The sequence below is a fragment of the Tiliqua scincoides genome, chromosome 10, assembly GCF_035046505.1.
Source record: "Tiliqua scincoides isolate rTilSci1 chromosome 10, rTilSci1.hap2, whole genome shotgun sequence".
NCBI classification, from domain to species: domain Eukaryota; kingdom Metazoa; phylum Chordata; class Lepidosauria; order Squamata; family Scincidae; genus Tiliqua; species Tiliqua scincoides.
This window is the reverse complement of record NC_089830.1, coordinates 451,860-472,473: the sequence shown is the minus strand read 5'-3', so window position 1 is coordinate 472,473 and position 20,614 is coordinate 451,860. Positions and strand designations below refer to the sequence as shown.

The 20,614-nt window shown below is 54.8% G+C and overlaps 1 protein-coding gene across 1 annotated transcript in view; it reads right to left on the bottom strand.

The window, feature by feature from the left end:
- RPS6KA1 (ribosomal protein S6 kinase A1) overlaps positions 1 to 20,614 on the bottom strand; it is a 59,943-nt gene that overhangs the window by 16,996 nt on the left and 22,333 nt on the right. The window contains exons 3-7 of the mRNA XM_066639042.1: positions 12,687 to 12,737; positions 4,968 to 5,084; positions 2,045 to 2,126; positions 1,099 to 1,179; positions 425 to 504 (exon numbers count right to left, since the gene is read on the bottom strand). Of these exons, the coding sequence (XP_066495139.1) occupies positions 425 to 504; positions 1,099 to 1,179; positions 2,045 to 2,126; positions 4,968 to 5,084; positions 12,687 to 12,737 (411 nt within the window). The remainder of the gene's footprint in view (positions 1 to 424; positions 505 to 1,098; positions 1,180 to 2,044; positions 2,127 to 4,967; positions 5,085 to 12,686; positions 12,738 to 20,614) is intronic.

The window sequence follows — 20,614 nt, the reverse complement described above, 5'->3', positions numbered from 1 at the left end:
ACAAGGCAGGAAGAGGCTTTTCTCGAGAAGACCCAAGGAGCCAGGAAACGCAAACAACCTCAGATAAGGTTCCAGACACACTTGGAACTGAGGCAGAAAATCTGGCTTTGCCCTCGCTCTTTCCTTCCTGCATTGCCTCAGGGTGGAGCACCAATGAGTCAGGCAGTTGTCCTCCTACAGGTATGACAGTGTGACCTTCTTTCCATCTGGAAGCCATTCCACAGGGACACCCACTGCCCATCTCCAGGGGCCTTTTCAGGTTCTTGCACCAGAGAGAGAGAGGCTGAAGATGAGGCCCATTCACTGCCAACACTTCTAATGCCACTGAGTGCCCCGGCAACATTCCGTTGTGTTCTGCAGCCGAGACATCTTCTCCCTGCATCCAACCTGATGCAACCAGCCTGTGAGCCACATGCATACCCACCTCTTTGGAAAGACGCATGAAGAGGTCCCCCCCTCTGAGGAAGTCGAGAATGAGGTAGAGCTTCCCCTCCGTTTGGAATGCTGAAATACAAGACACCAGGAGGACTGAGCAGCAGCCCAGTGGGAGGAGAAGGCCTTGGCCAGCCAAGAGTTTGCAGCATGCACATGGACTAGAGTACTCTGTTGTGTTGTCCTGCCTGGCCTGGCCTGCCCGCGCACTGACTCCCTGCCTTGACAGCCATGGAACAAGTGTCCCAGGTGGGCTCATTTGACCAGTATCTGAAACAGAAGTCTTAAGTGGGTTTTGGATCCTAGGTCATATCAGCACCTATTAGACTGCTTAACTTGGTGTGGGGTGTGCTTCAAGGAAAGAAAGAGAGCACACACGTACATATGTTCCCATGGCTGGCTCTTGGTTGGTCTATGGACCAGTCCATAGTCCAGTACAGCCACATACAGCTGGGAGCCAGGCAACTTGCTGTTCCCCAACTGCCATCACTTGAAGCGGTGCTCAGAACCCTGCTGGCCAGAACTTGACCATTCCCCACACGCATCTCCCTACTGACAGACTGTGGGCGTGCAGGCAGGGCCTGGACACTTGCAGAAGACCTCTGCTAAGAGAGAGACAACTATCGTTCTTCAATATACAACTTGGGAAAAATATTTTGCACTCACCATAGTGGAGTTTTACAATGAATGGATGGTTCACTTCGGCCAGAATGTCCCTCTCCATTTTGGTCCTCACGCGATCACGCACTGTCAAGAAGGAGCGCCAGATGAGCCGCAACACAACGCTCAGTACCCGACACCAGCAAGAGACAGACAAGCAGCCTGAAGCCAGTCAACACCCCAGGTCTGAATGAGACATCAACCCACCGTTCAGGGGCGACCATGGGCAGGAGGAGCAGCATGTTCTGACCACAGGTGGCTGAAAGCACCTCGGCAGACACTTTCTGGGCCACTGCAGTTGTTATACAGTCTTCAAGGATGGCCCCAAGTGGAATCATTTCTTTGCAAAGCCACTCCAGAAGACTAATGCTTTGTAAAGTTTGCCAGCTTTGAAATTGAATTAATTAGCAGCTCAATTAGCTGACAACAAGCAATCCCCCTCCATAAGATGCAGGCAGCCTCCGGGAGTGGGGAGTCTCCTCTGAAGCCCAAAGAATGAAATAGAGAAACCTGTTCAGAGCCACCTCTTCCCACTTTCATCACCAGCCCCTCTGTTCCTGTTGCTCTCTCAGCCACCCACTTCAGCAGCCACCCCCACCAGCCTCCTTCTTCAACCCTCCCCCAGGCCATCCTGGGCAAGCAGAAGTCACCAGCAGTCACCGTGGTGCTCAGTGACTTCTCCCCAACCCACACCATTCAGGTTGGTTCCTGTGGGAACCGTAGTTTCAATGTACACGTTTTTACTATGCAGGCAGAATTCCACGAATGCGGCCACCACATGAATCAAGAAGTGCCTCCACTTGCAATGAGGGATGGGTCACTGTGGCTGGATCTGCCTGCTTCAAGAAACACGGGGGGGGGGGTCACTTCAGACCCCCCAGAACACTGATGCTGGCACTGTCCCTACTCCAGACTATTCAATGTGAGTCTGCCCCAAATGGGACCTTCTCACCTCTCAGGGTGGCTTTCTTCAAGACCTTCATGGCGTAGAGGTGACCATTATCTGGAGGGGTGATTTTCCTCACTAGGAAGACCTGTGAAGACAAGGGACAGGTGAGAACAGCAGCTCCACAGGGGAGGATTTCAATTCAGCCTCAACTAAACCAGAGGAAAAAAGAGGGGGAACGAATTGTGCCTCTGTCTCCAAACCAAGCATTTATTTTTATGGATGGCTGTGCTCCGGACGAGGGCAATGGCATCTTAAACATGTGCAAAGTGATAGCAAAGGAAAGGGGGGGACCCCACAGTCCCAAACTGCCTCCAATAATCCATTCTCCTGCTCCCCACAGGACCATCCTCAGAGCTGCAGAAGCAAGAACAGCATGAGGAACAGGCGGAAGCCAGGAGGAGCTGGACAAGGCACACCTCGTCTCTGGTTCTCAAGCCTTTGAGGGCTGCTTCTATTCAGTCCATTCAGGAAAAGCCAGGCCATCTCCTGGGGCATGGAGAAAAGGAGGAGCCAGGATCAACCCACCCCACTCTGAGTGGCTTCAGCCCACCGCCTCGTGCATGGAAAGCAAAGTGAGGAGTGCTAGTGTCCAGTCCTGTCACAATGAGAACAAACTCCTAAGCGTGTGCTGAACTGGCTTCCATCACCAGCAACAGTCTCCAGCCCCCTGCAAATCTTCCCTGTGGGCTGAGACCTCTACACCAAGACTTACAGCCTCCAAGAGAGGCCAAATCAGCCAGAGCTGCAAGGACATGTGCAACAGTGGCAGAGCATGCAGGGGGTCCCCAGGGGCCAGGCCACAGGGGATGCCACAAAAGGCCCCCCCAGATGGTGCAAACACTCTTGCCATCTTGCTGCTGCCACCCCCTTCCTTCTCCTTCCCGGATGAGTCTCGGCTCCTTCTGAGCTGCTCCAGGCCTTGGAGCACAGTGCTGTGCTCAGAGGCCTGGAGCAGTGCAGCAGAAAGCTGAAAGTCACCTTGGATCTGCCCCAGCTGTGGCTGTGAGCGCACAGACAGGAAGTTACAGGAGCGCACGCAGCAGAACCCAGAAGTGACGCTGTGTGACGTCCTGGGTGCTTTGGCCTTCGGCTATGCTGCTGATATGGAAGCTTCCTCCATGCCTCCTCCTCCAAACACCTCATAGTCAGAGCCTGAGGATCTGCTGGGGAAGCGTCCGGGTGCAAGGCACGCACTGGACAAGAGCTCGTGCACTGTGACCCTCCCCCCAAAACTCTGTTATGGAATCTGTTGCCATAAGCAAGACGTGGCCTCAGGGCAGGCTAAGAAGTCACGTGCATGCGCGTGGCAGTAGCTTCACACAGTCACTCTGTGTCTTCACTAGTCACACACGGTCTTCACTCTGTTTCCGGAACCTGCAGGCTGCCCCATGCTTTTCTTGCAGCTCCTGCACACCTTCCTTCCCTGTATTATTGAAAACACGGATATCCTGCAACCTTCCATTCCAGGCAAGGACCAGCACGATGGCTAAGCACCAGTCTAGACAAGGCTTGTAAAATAAGTACAACAGAGGCAGCAAATATCAAGTTTAAGAATTCAAATCAGAGCTGTGAACACAAACCAGAACAGCAGGCAGCAGAACAGAACCAAAGACAGCACAGCAAGTGTTTTCTCATCGCCCTTCTAGTAACCAGCTGGCCTCCCCGGAGGAAGGAATTCCACGACCTGGTGCCACTGCAGACAAAGCCCCGTCCCACTTTCCTGCCACCTGTATTTTACTGCAAGGTGTTGAGATGAAGAGGAGGGCTTCTGAAAACCAGTGCAGTGAACAGGAATGCCTTTTATTGACTTATTCCAGAAAACAAGAAAGGAATTTTCTACAGGTGGTTTTTTCTTTTTTTAAAAACCCACACAAGCTTGACTGCTACTTCTTAACACTGTGATGCATTTGAGCCTTTGAGGACAGGCTGGGTGGACAATACAGGCAGATCTTTATTTTGCTAAGCCCTGCTGTCACTCTTCCACAGCAAGGGTCCACGTCACACATCAGCTGCCCCACAGGAACCCCACGTAAGCCAAGTCCCATTCAACAACCAGCACATGCAGTGAACGCTCAGATACACGTTTCAACACATAGAATACCAGAAGCTGACAAAGAATTCTCCATTTCCTGCAGGCCCCCAGCTGTGTCATGGCACACACGTGCTGCTACACCTTTCCTTCTTGGCCCTGCTCCCCCCCCCCATGTCTTCTGTTTATTCGCTCATTCACTGCCTTAAAGGGAACTTCTGAAACATGCAAAACGGTCCGGAGTGAGCAAGTGTGTGCACACCCAAAGGCAGGATCTTGGTGACAGCACAGGACTGAGAAAGAGGAACCAGAATGCTGCCCAGAGTCCCTGCACTACAAAACCAAAAGCACAAAGCCCCTTGCGATGCTCTTCGTGTGCGTTCCTCAAACACAGAAGTGCCAGAGCTCTTTCATTCACACGGATCCTATAAATCAAACCCAGAAATCCGGCACTTCTGCATCCGAAGCAGCCACGGAAGGAACACGGCCAGGAGGTGGGTGGTCCACTCTCCACTCTCTTTTAGTGGCAGAGAGCAGATCAGCACAAGTCATGCTACAGCGGGCTGGAGGGAGGTCTGGCAGATGTGGGCGAAGGGTGCTCCAAACCCACCGCCCTCTCAGCCCCCTCTACAATCTGCCACCGACGCAACCCGCATCACCATGTCCCAGGATGGGCCGCCCCTGCAGGGGATTCCTTCTGATGAGCACCGTGCTCGGCAGGTGACTGCTTCCAAGTCACAAGAACAGTGTGCAAAGGTCTGGTACAGTGACATCTGCGTTGCTTTGATGTGGAAGGAATATAAAGAGTCCTGGTTATGAGAGGTGGTCACTGCTAGACAGACGCACCCAGGCACGCTCTTCTGCAGCTTACTGAGGGACCAAGAGAGGTGAACTCACTTTGCCAAAAGAACCTTGTCCCAGGACTTTAAGAAGCTGAAACTGCGATGGATCTGCCTTCTTGGATCCGTCTTTCACAAGGCACGTGATGGTGAATTCTTGAACAGAGCCTTCATTCTGAAACGGGAGGAAAAAAGCCACACGTTCAGCAGGACCCACAAACTTAACAGGAGGATGCAACTCAATGTTCTAAGCTCTTGAAAACTCAGGATGATTCCCTTACCAACTAAAAACGCTCACTCGACTTGGGAGACAGGATCACAGAACTCTCACGGGATTTTGATTCTCCCCCCACATGCTGAGGCCCCCGTCATTAAGTCAACATCAAAAGCCAAGAGATACTGAAGACGCAACACGAATCACATTCACTCAGTCACCAACTGGGGTGGCAAGTCTTGGTCAAGATCAGGAGGCCTCCAGCTCACCTGCAGTGGGCACAGTTTGCAAAGGTGGTCATAAGACCCCCCTCCCACCCACCCCCTTCAGACTGCTGCTGGACCCTACAACCTCAACCAAGGAAGTAATCATGCTCACTGGCAGGGAACTGTGGGACTCATCAGGTTGCAGTGATAAGCTTGCAGCCTGTGGAGAGGGGGGGGGGAGTGTTGGAGCCCAGCCTGAATAAGAAGGAACCAGGGCAGATTAGGCCTTCCTGTTTGACCCTCTGCAAGGCAATATACTGCCCTGACTGGGAAAAGTAGAAACAGCACAAGCAACCAATATTGCACAAGGACAGAAAGAAATGGACAGGTCGTTTACTGACTCCCTTTCATCAACTTGTTAGGTTGCTCTTCATGTTGTTTCGGAGGTATAAAGAGACTGCAGCCCCCCACCCTCATTCCCTACATTCAGAAGGACACCGCAAGACCAAGCTGGCCTGAGAATCAAGGGGCAGGATCCCTGTGCACGTGGCAAGCCTGCTGGGGGCCTGCCCGTTTCACTGTGAGCTACAAGAAAACGAGACACTGTGGCCCTTGAGCTGGTCACGTGCATCTGAGGAGAAGACTGAACAAGTGCAGTGTGCAAATCCTACTTTGTACGCCTAGAGTGAGCTGCCCACACTAAGCGAGGGTATAGGTGCTGGAAAACAACTGGAGCACCTGGGAAAATGCCAGCCTGGGAAGAAGATGCAGGCACAAGTTCAGGAGCAGCTGGTCTTGGACAGCTCTGGCTTTTGGTGCCAGCGAAGTTGTAGAAGATTTGCCACTCCCGAGGCAAATCCTTGAAGGTGGCAACAGCAGGGCAAGGAGCCACCCAGAGTTCCTCCTCACCCCCTGCCAGGGAGGCCAGGAGTGCAGTGAGGGAGAGAAAGAGTTTAGCTGTGCGAGAGGAAGGATGCACAGGCTTGTCCCACTTCAGCTTCTGGGGAGCAAATGCCTCCAACAGCAGCAGAAACCTCACAACTCAGACAGGCAGAGATACACTTGTGTGGTCCACTTACTTTCCCCCAGCCCTGGGAATAAGGTGAGTGACTGGTCGACCACCACGTAAAATGCTGCCAGGAGAGAAGGGCTTGGGGCGTCTCCCTAGTCACAGGCCGCCAACACCACTATCAATTCAAGGCCGCACAGGGGACCAGCAAATGAATGGAAAGAGGGAAGGAGTCACACTTGACCGCTGGACTGCCTGTGGAGTGGGCAACAGACTCCTCCAGCTGGCCAACCAGTCCTAGGTGTGAGTGGCACCAGTTTGCTCTGTTCCAAGTGGCTCCCCCTGACAGGGCTGCCTCAGGTCTTCCCATCTCAAAGACAGGCAGCTGAACTGTGAGAGCAGAAGCGCATCATACAGCACATCATGCGGCAGCATCTGCCTCAACCGCACCACCTCACACTGCGGGGTGGGGAGCAACAAAGCAGAGCAGCTCCCCGTCTAAAAAACTCCTGACACTGAGAGGCGCCACTTCTGGGAGGAGAGCCTCACAGTCTGCACTGCTGCCTGACACTCGGGGGTCCTGCACGTGAGAGCTCCAGCTTCACACTGCGGCACTGCTGTTCAGGCACTGCTACGGAGTTCTGCCTGCTCAGATTCGCTTCCACAACAGAGTCACCCCTCAGCCTTGCAGCCATCAAGGGACAGGCACTCCCCCGCAGACAAGCCCTCCAGCCCCAGAAACCATCACACTGTGCCTTCTGACTGGCTGATGCCACTCGCACCCTTGCCTGATTCCCAGCTGCATTTGTGACCGGCAGGAACAGGGCACATTTGCCTCTTTCACTGTTGAGCCTTCTGGTCAATCCCCCCCCACTTCTGTACACATCTTCGCCCCTTCCCTTTGTATGCATCTATGTTGGCAACCTTCAGTCTCGGAAGACTCTGGTATCGCGCTCTGAAAGGTGGTTCTGGAACAGCGTCTAGTGTGGCTGAAAAGGCCGATTCGGGAGTGACAATCCCTTCCACACTGGGAGCAAGTGCAGTCTGTCCCTGGTCTGTCTCCCTGGCTGTGGGCCTTCCTTCTTTGCCTCTTACCCTCAGACTGTTGGCCAAGTGTCTCTTCAAACTGGGAAAGGCCATGCTGCACAACCTGCCTCCAAGCAGACCGCTCAGAGGCCAGGGTTTCCCACTTGTTGAGGTCCACACCTAAGGCCCTCAGATCCCTCTTGCAGATGTCCTTGTGTCGCAGCTGTGGTCTACCTGTAGGGCGCTTTCCTTGCACGAGTTCTCCATAGAGGAGATCCTTTGGGATCCGGCCATCATCCACTCTCACGACATGACCGAGCCAACGCAGGCGTCTCTGTTTCAGCAGTGCATACATGCTAGGGGTTCCAGCACGTTCCAGGACTGGGTTGTTTGGAACTTTGCCCTGCCAGGTGATGCCGAGAATCACCTTTGCCCCTCTGAAGTCTGCCACAGGCGAGGTCATCCAGGATCGGGCGCAGCAGATGTATGCATCTATATATTGTTTACCGTAAGAGCCACATACAATAAACTACAGATGTTTGACAGATGCAAGAGAGACGTTTCAGAGTCACAACATTTATGAAGCTTTTATGTTCTGAAACATATAGGCGTGCCCCAGTATCCACGGGGGTGACATGAAACCACAGAAACCAGGGAACGCCCCCCCCACCTTCCACTCCCCTCTCCTCCCCTCCAGAGGATCTTTGGAGCCCAGCAAAGGCTGCGCACATCCGACTGCAGCCTCCGTCAGGCTCAGACTGACTCTTGGAGTCAAGAAAAGTCTCTAGTCAGAGGAAGCAGAGCTCACCTCCGGAGGAGGCCCAGGGGGCAGCAGAGTGAAGCTGCGGCTACGGGGTCCGTGGACGAGGAGGCTCCCCTGTGCTTCACGTGGACATTAAACTTAAGTTTCAATCCAGTGAGCTCTCGGTTTACATCTGGTAAATAATTATAAAGCTGGAAAACTTCTTATTTAACCTTTCTGTTAGTTGTGATGCAAAAAGGAACTTAGCAGCACATCAGCTGCCTTGAGAGCCGCCGTGTGGCCACCCCTCGCAAAGCCCCTGCCTCAATACACCTGCCAGTCTTACAGGCCACCAGACTCTTGTTCTCGCCCCCATGTCCTTCTGCTGGCAGCAGGACTGGGCGAGCAGCTTGCAAATCCTTGCTGCCTGCACCCCTGCCATCTGCCCACGCTCGCTCCTGCTCCCCTCCCCAGGCGCAGTCAGCAAGCAGTGCAGCACATTTTGCCAGCCACTTCCACTGTTTTTTTGGCTGGCTGCAACTAGTGTGAATGTTTGTGCCGCCAAAATTACCACCACCCCACAGCAAACACCCTTGTTTGTTGCAAAACACAGTAATGTGGCTGGCACTTCGAAAGCACCAAGCAGGGCTGCCGGCCATCTGTTCAGCTCCAGCAGTGGCAGGAAGAGGCGCCGCTGGGCCTCCTGGCAGCCACTGCCACCTGCTCCCCTCCTTCACCTGGCAATAGCGGGAATCAAACTACAAATTCTCTGCATGCCAAGGAAGAGCTGGGCACTCCGTCCCGGGGGGGCAGAGAGTAGTGCGTTCCAGGTGTTACTGCGGCATCCCTTTCGGTTCTGCATACGGGGCTCCTGCTCAGAAACAGGGTGCCACACACATTTCATGCCAGGCAAGAATGGCAAAGGGCTGCTGCCAGCTCTTGGGAAGCACATCCACCCCGCTGTCCTCAGTGCCTCTCCCCAACCAGGGACAAGAGCTCGTCACCTCTGTGACACTGACTGTCCCACCAGCACAGCCTGCCAAGGCCCAGCACCAGAGAGGGAACCCGGCTGCGTGACTTCTGGCCCCTAGACCAAGTACCCCCGAGGACGTGCAGCTTGTTCATTGCTACTCTAAGGCAGGCACTGCTTGGAAAGGGCACTCTGAGAAAGCCACAGGTCGGCCCTCAGGATGGTAGGCTTTCCTGCCCCTTGTAGCTTTGCATGCTCTCTCCCTCTCCACCCCCATGACCAGAATGGAAACTGAACTCCAGGTCAGTGAGGCATCTTCCTGGTAATTCAGCAACAGTCCCACCAGTGCCTTAACTAGCACTCAGGCACACAACCACCCAGGACCCTTGAAGGTGAGAATCCCAATAAAGGGGGCAACCTGTTCATGCTTACCACCAAACTCGGTGGGAAACAGGCATAGGATTAGGCCCCCCTGATCCTGTCTCTTTGGCCTGGTTCACGCAAGCACGCACATCCCTCTGTGCTTGAGGACCGTAACCTGCTGGTGTGTGAATGGATACGAAACATCCGAGGTGAGTTGGAGAGACATGCAAGTTCCACCTTGGGCGGCCCATCCACACACGCAGGCCATTCCTATCAATCAGAGTGAACCAGCCCTTTTGGATTAACGAAGCACCCACTAGAGGAGAAAAGAGCCTTTAAAATGGGTGTCCAATTCCACCAGGCACCAGATCCAGACCAGACGGCCACACACCAGGGCTTGAAATGACCAGAGCAAACTCAGTGCCCCAAGCAGATGCTGAGGTGGCCTCCACTGCACAAGTGGTCCAACGCAACACGTGACTCGCAAGCACCAGAGAAGTCATGAAAAACAAAGAGCCTCACAATGCACAAGAAGCCAAGCACTGTGCAGCCTCTGCCAAGAGGTTTTCTGCCTGCAGCAGCTGAAAAGTTCAGTGCACACACTGCCAGCAGCCTGGCTTAGCAGATTACTTTAGGTACCAGGTCACTGTCACATTGGCTCCAGAAAGGACAAGGAACTTGTCTGCACAAGCACTCAAGTACAAAGGATGCCAGCATGGAGGTGGTGGCCAAGCTGTGGATCAGGACTTCCCCAGCCCAGCCTCCCTCTGCCACAGAGTTACAAGACTGGGACTCCTTTTTGGCCTCAGTCTTCACAGCTGCAATACGGAGATAGTACTATTTTCTTACTTTGCAGAATTGTTGTCAGGACAACACCAAGAGACCCACACAAAGCACTCTCTGCACTTGGAAGGCACGACACAGATGCCCAGGTCTGCCTTGTCCTTACAATGACTTAAGTCATGTTTATTCCTGACGCATCCACGTCTGACCCTTTTTCCTTCCAGGAAGTCGCCTGGTCAGAACCAGACTGCCTCCGCTTCAGCTACGCTGCACCATCTGCCTCCAGACCCACGCAGCAAAGGGCAGAGGTGCATCACTAGGGACTGCCTAGAGTCCTGCAACGCAGCTCGGAGTTCCTTTGACGAACTGCCTAAAAAGAAAAGAGGCCCCCACCCGGGAAACAGCACCATGGCTGATGCCGGCACACGCAGCTGCAGCAGCCCGCCCGCCACGCGCCCATCCAGGAGTACTGACCGGAGTGCTGCAGGTGCTGGGGGGAAGCCGTGGGAGGCTGCAAGGCTCTGTTCGCTGTTTCCCGTGCAGCCACAGCGAGAGGAAGGCGAAGATGCGAGGGAGCCTGGGTTTCTTGGCCACGTCCATTGTCCCGTTCCAGGCCAAACGGCACATCACCAGCCACCAGAACCACAGGGGTCCTGAGGGAACATGGCTGGCAGCTGCACGCGCACCCAACAGCTGGAGCTCACACTGCTTCACAGGGGATAAGCCAGCGGAAGTGTGGAGGCAGCTGAGCCTCCAGCACAAGGCAGGTTTAAAGAACACAGAGCTTCCTGCCCTCCCTGTGGTTGAGTTCACTTTACGCACCTTCTTTGTACTAGTTTCACTTTTTATGTTCAAAACACAAGGCAAAGCCTCTCCTCCAACTTGCCCTGGCCTGGTTTAACTGACAGGCTCTCAGAAATCTCTCTTGCTACATCCCTCCCACCCCACCCTTCTCTGCAATCACGGTGATATCGGCAGGCCTGACCCCACACCACAGAAGCCAGCTGCAGGTACTGCAAAAAGCGCGATGCGAAGAGTGGCCTTGGCACTTCCACGACCAAGCGACAAGTACTGCGGCCCTTCTGAGGTGCACCAGGTGGAAGAGGTTCCGTGTGACACCCACAGGAAACTTGAATGTGCACCCCAGGAAGGGCTTTATTTGCTCCAGAAGCAGAGTGGGTAATCCCAGTCTTCCCTGAAAGCTGGTGCCCTTGCTAAAATCCTCAGAGCCAAATGCACTACTTGGTGGGCCAACAAAGAATACTGGAAGGGAAATTCTGCATCATTCCCATGCAAAGCCCTCTGACTTCCTTCCCCTCGCCACAGCTGCAAACTCCTCCTCTTTTGCCTGCACACTGAACCTTCTTTCCTGGTATCCTTTCCAGAGCTTAAAAAAAAATAGCAGCAAGCTACACCCCCTCCTTGCCAACTGCGTCAGCCTTTCCTCAAGAACACTGCTCTTCTGCGCCCTTTACTCTCTCCAAGGACTTAGAAGCTGTCAGTCTTCTGTGGCACCCCAAGTCGCCTGCACAGGGAACAGACACCACTCAATCAGGACTTCTATGTGCCTACAGTTCAGTCACTCCCACACACTGCCAGGCAACACAGCCACTGAACAGGCAGTTTGAAAAGATCCCCTTCTTCAGAAGTCAGCATAAGAAGTGGAGTGGAGTTTCACAGGGGCCTCTCTTGCCCAGCATCCTGCTGGTCCCCACAGTGGCCCTCCAGCTGCCCCCAATGGGGAGGCCCATCAATGGCAGGAGGTGCAGGCACCATTTCAGAGCAACGTAAGAAGAGCCCTGCAGGATCAGGCCAAGGGCCCACCTGATTCAGCTACAGGCATCTCATGGTGACTCACCAGATGCCTCTGGGAGCCTCCAAGAAAACAAGATCCATGCCTCTTGCTGCCACTCCCTGGAGTCTTGCGACTGAGATTCAGGTCAGGCAGACGGCTGCTGAACCCAGAGGCAGCAGATAGTCAGTGTGACCTGACTGCATCCCAAGCATGATTTTTCGAAGGTCAAATTGCCCTCAGAAGGGTGTCCAAAGATGGTCAAAGCACAGACACAAACTGGCATTTTGTGACCCCTGCTGTATTCCTCAAAACAGAGATGATTTTACAGACATCAGTTGCAAACCTCCAGTCTGCTTGTCACTGAAAGAGCATCTCCTGTCTTGGCTTGCAGGCGAACTTGCAGGCAAACATCTGAATCCCCTCCAACCTTCTGTTCCGAGTCCCAGATTCCAACACCCAAGTCCTGTGGCTCACCGACAGAATCAACAGCACCAGGACTGTCTGGCCTCAGAAGGGAGGGAAGAGCACAAGCCTACACTTGCCCAATTCAAGCCCTGCAACCAAAGGAAATCTGCCCAACTTGTTGCATCTGCTCATGCGTCAGGAGGAGGCCACAAACAAGCCAAGACTCTCCCCCACGCAGGGGCTCTGCAAGCACACAGTCCTTACCTTGTCTGCCGAGTCTGAGTCTCTCTCGAGCCAAGTGGGGTCCCGCTTTGCCTGCAGAACAACAACAACAACAGTTATCCTTTGGGGATGGGGGAAAAAACCAGGAACAGCCAGGCTGTGAATGCCACAGATCTTCAGAACGGATTGTCTGGCTCTGAATTCAGCATCTAGGATATTCTAACCACTTCCAGGGGAATGGCAGCTGTGATAAGTCTGGAGCAGCAAGTGAAAGGTCTTGAGGCACCCTGAAAAGCAAAGCACATGACATGGGCTGGACTTTTAGGACAGAGGGCCACATCAAACATCTGGCATGCTGATGAGGGCCAGAAAAATAAATAAATTTTAAATGTAAAATTTAAATACATACATTAGAAAGAGAAATCCTCAGGAAAACCAGGAAGTGATGTTTTTAGGCATTTAGAAGGCGTTCTGAGGGGAGGCGCACGGCCTCAGCAGCCCTCAGAATACCCTCCAGACGCAAGTGGGGCACCACTCGGGTCGAGTGGGCTGAGCGGGCCAGAGGCTTGCAGGGGGCCAGAGGCTTGTTGCAGGCAAACAGAGGCTTATTGCGGGTCGCATCTGGCCCCAGGCTGGGGTTTGGAGACCTCTGGCCTAGAGGAAGCCACTTCATCACCTGCATGAAATGCAGAGGTCATATTTCTTTGCATGAAAGCACACGGAGTCCAGAGAAAGGGGGGCAGCGGCTGGGGAATGGCAGAAGCCTAGTCTGGTGGAAAGCTTAACATACATGAGGCCACTTCGGGGAGCACAGCAGTGAAGACGGCCTCCTCGGTTTTCAGCTTTCCATGCAAGTTGCTGGAGAGGACCAACTGGAAAGCGCCCTTCTCTGCCATTCCCTTCCTGGCCAAAATGCGACTAGGCAGTAGAGGAGGCAACTTTAGGTCACACACACAGGCACAAGAGGCAGTGCTGCTCTGTGACCACAGAAGCAGAATCCACAGAGCTCTGCCAGCCAAACGGTGGCAGGTTTATACAGGACTTGTATATAAGCTGTGGACAACCTACGGACGGACCTGTCTGCATACTGCCTTCTGAGGCTCCTGGTGCCCTCCTCCCATGCCTTCTGAGACTGCACAGCTGGCACCTCTCCATGCCACAGCCCAGGCATTCTCTGCCTGGGCCTTCAGTCGCCAGGGGTCTCAGTACCACTCTGGGTGGCAACCTGCATTTGGGGAACGCACAGAATAGTGCCAAAGGTCCAGTACCAAGCAGGCCGGCCGCCTTGAAGGGAGTTCCAGAATCTGCGGGGCAACCTGCTCCCCGCTGGAGACGGTCTGGGAAGTTCTGTGCTCTGCAGAGTCAGGTGTCCACACTTCAGCATTACATACAGGAGAGACACATGACTTATTCGCTCAGACTAGAAACAAGGGGTTGGGATACTCACCACCCCCGGGCAAGAGAGGGGCACGTCACTCCCACAGCTCACCTGCATCTGCCTGCAAGTGGACATGCTGCCACATAGAAGTTCTGCTGTGGCTTAAAAGCAATGCCTGCTCCCCGTGACTGTGGGCAGAAGCTTGAACACTTCACCACCACATATACACAAGATCTTGTTCTACTCCAAAGACGGTGCTCAGGCTGTCCTGGATGCAGATATTCTCAAGCAGAATTCTAGGGCTGTTTGTGCCACACTCCCCCCCCCCCCCCCCAAAAACACTGTTTCAAATGACCACAAGCGCTAGGGACACGTCACATGCCTGCAGCTGTTACACATTCGAGCGGGGACATCATCCTCTTCTGAAGCAGACCTGTTTGCAGGGACACATACGGTGGCCAGAGTGAGGCACGCACTGGGCAAGGAGAAAGACAGAGGGTAGTGTGGCTCTGAATTGCAGGACAGGAGGTGGTTTCACGGGGGCAGGTACAAGCTCCTGGTCAGGGCCAGAGGAGTTGTTGATGGGGCCACTTTAGAAACACTTTTCTGCATAAGCTGCCCACCAAAGCTGCTTTTCTGTGCTCTCCCTTTCGGACTGTGGAAAATCTCTGCCCCTGCAGCTGAGACTGGCTGTGTCAGAACAAGAGAAACTAAACTGTGAGCTGCTCAGGTCTGCTGTGCTGGGGGGGGGGGGGAGAGTCCCTTGTCCACTCTTGCAGCTCTGGAGGTCAGAGAGCAACCGCACTTTTGCAGAAACCACAAGCCTCCTGCAACAAGGACTCTTGAGAGGAAGTCTCGGAGCACCCCCGGAACCAGCTGTGGGGACTTCTCTTCCCACACAGCAGCAGCGGCAGCCACAAGAGCACTTCCCAGCATGACAGCCCCCCAAGCACCATTCCAGGGAGAGAAGCTGTCAGCCAACAACTCTGCACCTGGACTCCTGCGTGAAGCTCCCTGGTTGACTTCTCGCAGCCCAGCCTGCCTCATGGGGCCGCAGTGAGGCTGTCCAGACGCCCTGAGAAAGAGCAGCTGCGTTTTGGTGGGCAAGGCCCTCAGTCAGGCACCAGCACCATCGCCAGCCATGGCGGACCAAAGATGCACAAGAGGCAGCTTCACCAGCCCTGGCCAGGTGCTGGCAGCGGCCATGAGACCTCCACCCATCTGTTGGCCTGGCTTGGGAAAAGGACCCCCTGAAAGCAGCACCAGGGGCCGTCACTGCTCCTCTCTTGAGGCTCTGTTCCCGGCCCCACCTGCTGCCCCAGATGACCTCCTAAGACTCCAGAGCATGCAGCACCACCGCCCCACAGCTGCAAGGCCCGGCTCTGCCTCCCTCGCGCATATCTCACCTGCCTTCCAAACCCACACCTCGAGCTGCCTTCACTGCCATCTCAAGCGCATTATGTCCAAGGCAGAGCATCTCATTTCTCCTACCAAGTTTCCTCTCGCTCTTCTCTTACCCTCCAACAACAACCGCCCTCTTCAATAGGCCCCAAATCTTGGCTTGTCTCAGACCCAACACCCCACTTCATTCCACACCTTCAACTGGTCTCCAAATCATGTTGTGCCTCTCTTTGCAGGTACTGCCAGAATCGGGCCATTCCTGCCTGCTCCGGTCCGTGCCTCAGCCCCCTTTTCCCCTCTCTAACCTTCCCCTTCCACTGGCTCACTTCAGCCAGGTTCCCCTGTCATTCTGAATTCTGTCACTCGGAACACACCTTGAATCTTTTTGCCAGTTTCCTCTCTACACCCGGATCCAGCATTTGCAGGTTGCCCTTCTCTTCACAGCCCTCCCCCTGCCATCTCACCATCTTCCTATCCACCACCTCAACCCTCTTGAGGGTCTCCTGTTCCCCAAGTGACTCCATGCCCCCTTATGCCTCCTGGGCATTCTGGGGGAGGGAGCTCCTCCTCTTGCTTCCTTCAAATCCCAGCTGAACATTCACCTTTCCAGGAAGGCTCTGGCTCCAGGCCTCGGGAGGAGCTGAAACTAACCTTAAGTGCGTGGCACCTGAGCCTGACAGATGCTTCTGGTTCTGCCGCCTCCTGCTCCTTCCCCTCCCAGCTCTGAGGTCAAGTGCTGCCCCAAAGGGCTCCTGCTCTTCTTCACTCTGCATGAAGCCCCAAAGGTGTCAATGATGAAACAATAAGTTAAGCACAGCAACAGAGACCATGTGTCAGTTCAAATGTTGAGCAAGAATGCCACATGTGCACCCTTGAAGAAAGGCACCTGGATCTCACCACCACAAGAGGGTTCAAACGTAGGCCCTTTGACCAGGGGCAGATTGGAGGGCCACCCAGCTGCCCATTTCAGCAAGACGGCAGGACCGGGATCACCAAAGAGAGGTCAGCGCGCAGCCTCCCTGCTCCATCCCTCTTCTGCTTCAATGAGCATAAGCTGCAGATGCTGGAAACCCAGCACCTCCTGAGCCAGTTCATTTCAAACGGAAGGAAGACCAGAAGCACTCGTCTGCCCTCCGCAGGATGGGTAAGCGCAAGCAGATGCTATCATGAACGGATTCAGGTGGTACAGTGGCATTTGTGCAGGTAGTGCCAGACCGAAGCATGGAATGGTTGCAGGACTCCAGTTCCGCCAACTCTCCCCACATGACTCTCTCTCAAGAGCAGAGACCAGAAGACGACGAGAGCAGCGACTGTCTTGCAGCGCCAAGAAAAGCCACAGCTTGCTGGTTGCAACAGGGTTGCTGCACATCACAGTGGGCTTGTCCTCAGGGGGTCCAAAGCCTGCTCCACCTGGAGCTCTCCACCCCCGAGGCCTGCTGCGCAGCCTCCTTCCTGCAACCCCCTTCTGTGCCTTTCAGAGTGTTTTGGAAACAGGATGCTAATTTGTGTCTGAAGACGAACAGGAACCAACTTCTGTTAAAATCTGTTTCAATGGCATCAAGTTTTAAAAGGGGGTGCCCGTGATGGACAGCCGGTTAAGACATGCACTCTGGACCCACAGGAAACAGAGAAGGCAGAGGACAGGTGCAGCCCCCCCTTTTCTCAACTGGAACACAAGATTTGTGCTGAAACAGCCCAAAACGGGTTGTTTTTGGGGTTTTTCAACCAAAAAGGGGAGGCATTTCAGTTGTTGGAATGTTCCATTTCATCTCTTGTAAATAATACAGAGTCTGCAAAATGGCACAAACTGAAACCGAACACGGGCCAATCTGGGCTGGAAGCAGCAGCCCTTCCTGGCTGCACATTCTGGCGCTGGCTCTTCCCAGGACAAAGCAGAAATTGGCCAGCCTTGGGGTGTTCCAACGGCAATGCCGGGAAGGCAGCAACAGTGACCGGTGAAAGACGCACCTGACATTTGTAGCCTGCTCTTTGGGGCATATGGGTGGGGGGCAATCACGGCAGTGCTGAGATGGCACAACTGGCCTCGTGCCAGCCAGGAAGCTCCCCTGTCTGACTTGGGCTCTTATTTTAACTTGCATGTCACTCTCCTTGGACTGAACTGTCTTATTTGTGCTTCTCGTACACTTGTGTTGGGCACTTGGGTGGAAAAGCAGCCTGCAGCTCTCAGAGTTGAGAGGGAATCTGAACCTGGTGCCCTGAGCCCAAGACATGCAGCAGCTCGCTCTGAACCAGCAACCCCACCGGGAGGCTTCTGCTCTGAGCTCCTCCCTGTTGGATCCTCCCTCAGCCACTGCAGTTCTTTCCACAGACTCCTTCAGAGTATTGAGGGTTCTGGCACAGAAGCCTTTGGAGAGCCCTGGCAATTGTGACAGGACCCCTGCAAAGCCTGAACCGTCATCAAGCTCACGGGCATTAGCAGAAGGCCTGGGGGGCAGAGGCCTTAGGCGTCCACGTGTCACACCGGCACCTCCAAGTCAAGAATGTATTTGCATTCCTCTCCAACATGTACCGCTAGGAGCCTGGAAATGTTGCAGGACCCATTCCGAGCAAGACCAGCACGCTGTGCAGAGAAGCACACAATTACACCACCCTGCTGAAAACGGAGCCAGACCATCAGTCCACCCGGGCACACTGTTCTGACTGGGAGCGACTCTTCAGGAGATCTTCACCAGCGCAGCTCTTCCAGACCCTCTGGAGCCGGGGCGTCACTACCCCAGTGATTCCACCAGGTGCCTTCTGCACACAACCAAGGCAGAGCATTCTGGAAACACGATCTTGTTCCAGTGCTCCTTCCACATCTGGAAAGACACTGTGAGGGGTAGTGAAGCACACTGAGCACCTCTCTGAGAGCAGCTGTGACTACACGTCAGCTGAGCTCTGAGTTCATGAGCTGGCACAACAAGCTGCCATGCCAAGGCACGGGTGGGGGGGCAGCACCAGGCCACCAGGAGCACCGCCATCTAACTTCAACTCTTCAGCTATCTGTGCAAGTATCCAAAACACGGAGTATTCAAACACTATCTCAAATCCTGGTCTGAGTCTTCATGTGCATGAAGGACCTGCTCAAAGTAGTTCAGGAAGAGAGGCTAATAATACACACACACACACACACACACACAAGGTGCGCCTGCCCCCCCCCCCGGCTCTCTAGTCCCTGACTTAGGATTCCCCAGAGGCCAAGGGGGCAAGCCTGGCGCTCGCCTATTGGCATATCAAGCCAAGGAGCTATGAGCAAGAATGAGGAAATGCTCCCTTGCTCTGGCTGCAACACTTCTCCCCCCCCCCCCCACACTTCCCCCGGTAGCTCTGCGCTCCACTCAGCTGCCTGTCATGATCACCCCACCCACTCTAGTTTCCTTGACAAAACAAGCAGATTCTGACTGGAGAAGAAAATCCTCCTCACTATATCATAGTCTGGAAAATGGGGCTTTCCTTAGTGCCCAGAGCCCAGCTAGTTCCTTCTTACCCCACAACCACCGTGGGCCTGTCAATCTCCCTCCGCCCCCTGCACTGCTGGGCAACAGCTCATCAGTCAGCAGCCTCCCCCCCCCCGTCCCAGCATCCCTACTGGACCACTCGGTGCCCAGACTGGGCAAGCAGAGACTCCACCCCAAGGGCGAGGCTGCACTTGCCTTCATGCGCAGGAGCATCCTCCTCATCATCACCTCCACGGCTTCCATGGCAGGGCTCCCTGCTGGCCAACAGTCGCCTGCTCCCCAGCATGGGCACCAGCGCGAGAGCGACGAACAGCCGCACCGGCGGCTCCTCCTTGGTTGCTTGGGCAGCTCATGGAACTTTCAGCAGAGAGGAAACTTGTGTAATTTCCCCACAGATAACCACAAGAGCACTTGCAGCACTCAGCCAGCTGATGAAGCAGGGAGGTGGGAGGACACATGACCTGTGCCGGGATCCCGGCAAGGCTGGAGGCCGGCAAGTGTTCTTGCTGGTACTGCCACAGTCATGCTGGGGCGGCTTTTCCATTTCTTTTTTCAAAAGAGGAGCTCAGGCTTCATCCGAAGGGCTTCGAAACCACTCCCAAGCCTGGCTTTCCGCCCTGCAGCAAGCACAAGACCTGGCAGGGAGCATTTGTCCTGGAGCCGGGACCTGGACACGGGCAGGGACAAGAGGCCCGTCAGTGGCAAAAGCCACCACAGCACAGTGGCACTGCCGCGTACAGAGCAAAGAGCAAGCAAGGAGCGGAGCGGCACCACTGCAGTACGCGCCGTGCACAGAACACAGAGCGCTCCTGCCCCTCGTCACACCCAAGTGTGCGCGGCGGATCAGGCCAAGGCGTGCCAGTCAATCGACCGTGGACTGCAGCAGGGCTCATCACTGTGGGCCCGGTTGCTTCTCTGCCTCAGGGCCCACCACAAACCTCCTCAGCCCTGGATGTTGCAGACATGCCATAAGGCACGTCCGTAGCACCCAGAGAGGAGAGGCCACCAGCACTGGGGCAGAGCCCGTTGGCGCTAAGCCACAGTGCTACATGGAGAGCCGGCCAGCGTTCAACAGCTCCAGCTGGCAGGGAGAGGCAGGGAGTGGGTGGAACAGGACAGGTGTGGGAGGGACCGGCAGAACCCTGCTCCGCTATAGGGTTCGGGCTGAAAAGCCCTACGCAGAACTCCTCCAGTCTGTGCCAGCAAAAGAGCCGTCCCTTTACCCTTGCTTCCCTTCCCCAAGGAGGCCTCTGGCAGTCCCGGTGGGGCCACTGGATAGAGGGGTTGCCATTTTGATACTGCTGCACTCAGCGCTGCCACCAGTGGCTGCCCATCAATAGTGGGGATGTGTCAGTAGTCACAGCCTGAACCGATCAATTGCAACAAATAAGCTGGAGGCAATCGGACAGTCTTGGAAACTGCGGGCTCAGCCCCAGAAGTAGCATCGTCCGTGCCAGCAGAGGCCCCTACTTTGCAGGGAAAGTCAATCCACTGGCCTGCAGAGCTAAGCCCCCTCCCTAAGACTTACCAAGGATGAAGAGGCCATTTAGATCTCCTGCGCCAGCCCAAACGCAGCACCCAGGCCTTAGGCCCAACTCGCATTGTTGCCAGTCTCAACTCAAGCACACACCTTTGAGCGGCACAGAGCAGGGGAACAGGCAGAGCGTCTGGGTCAGAACAGATACACCAGGTTCTTCTTTCCCTTTCCATTCCGTTCCCCCCCCCCAGAAACC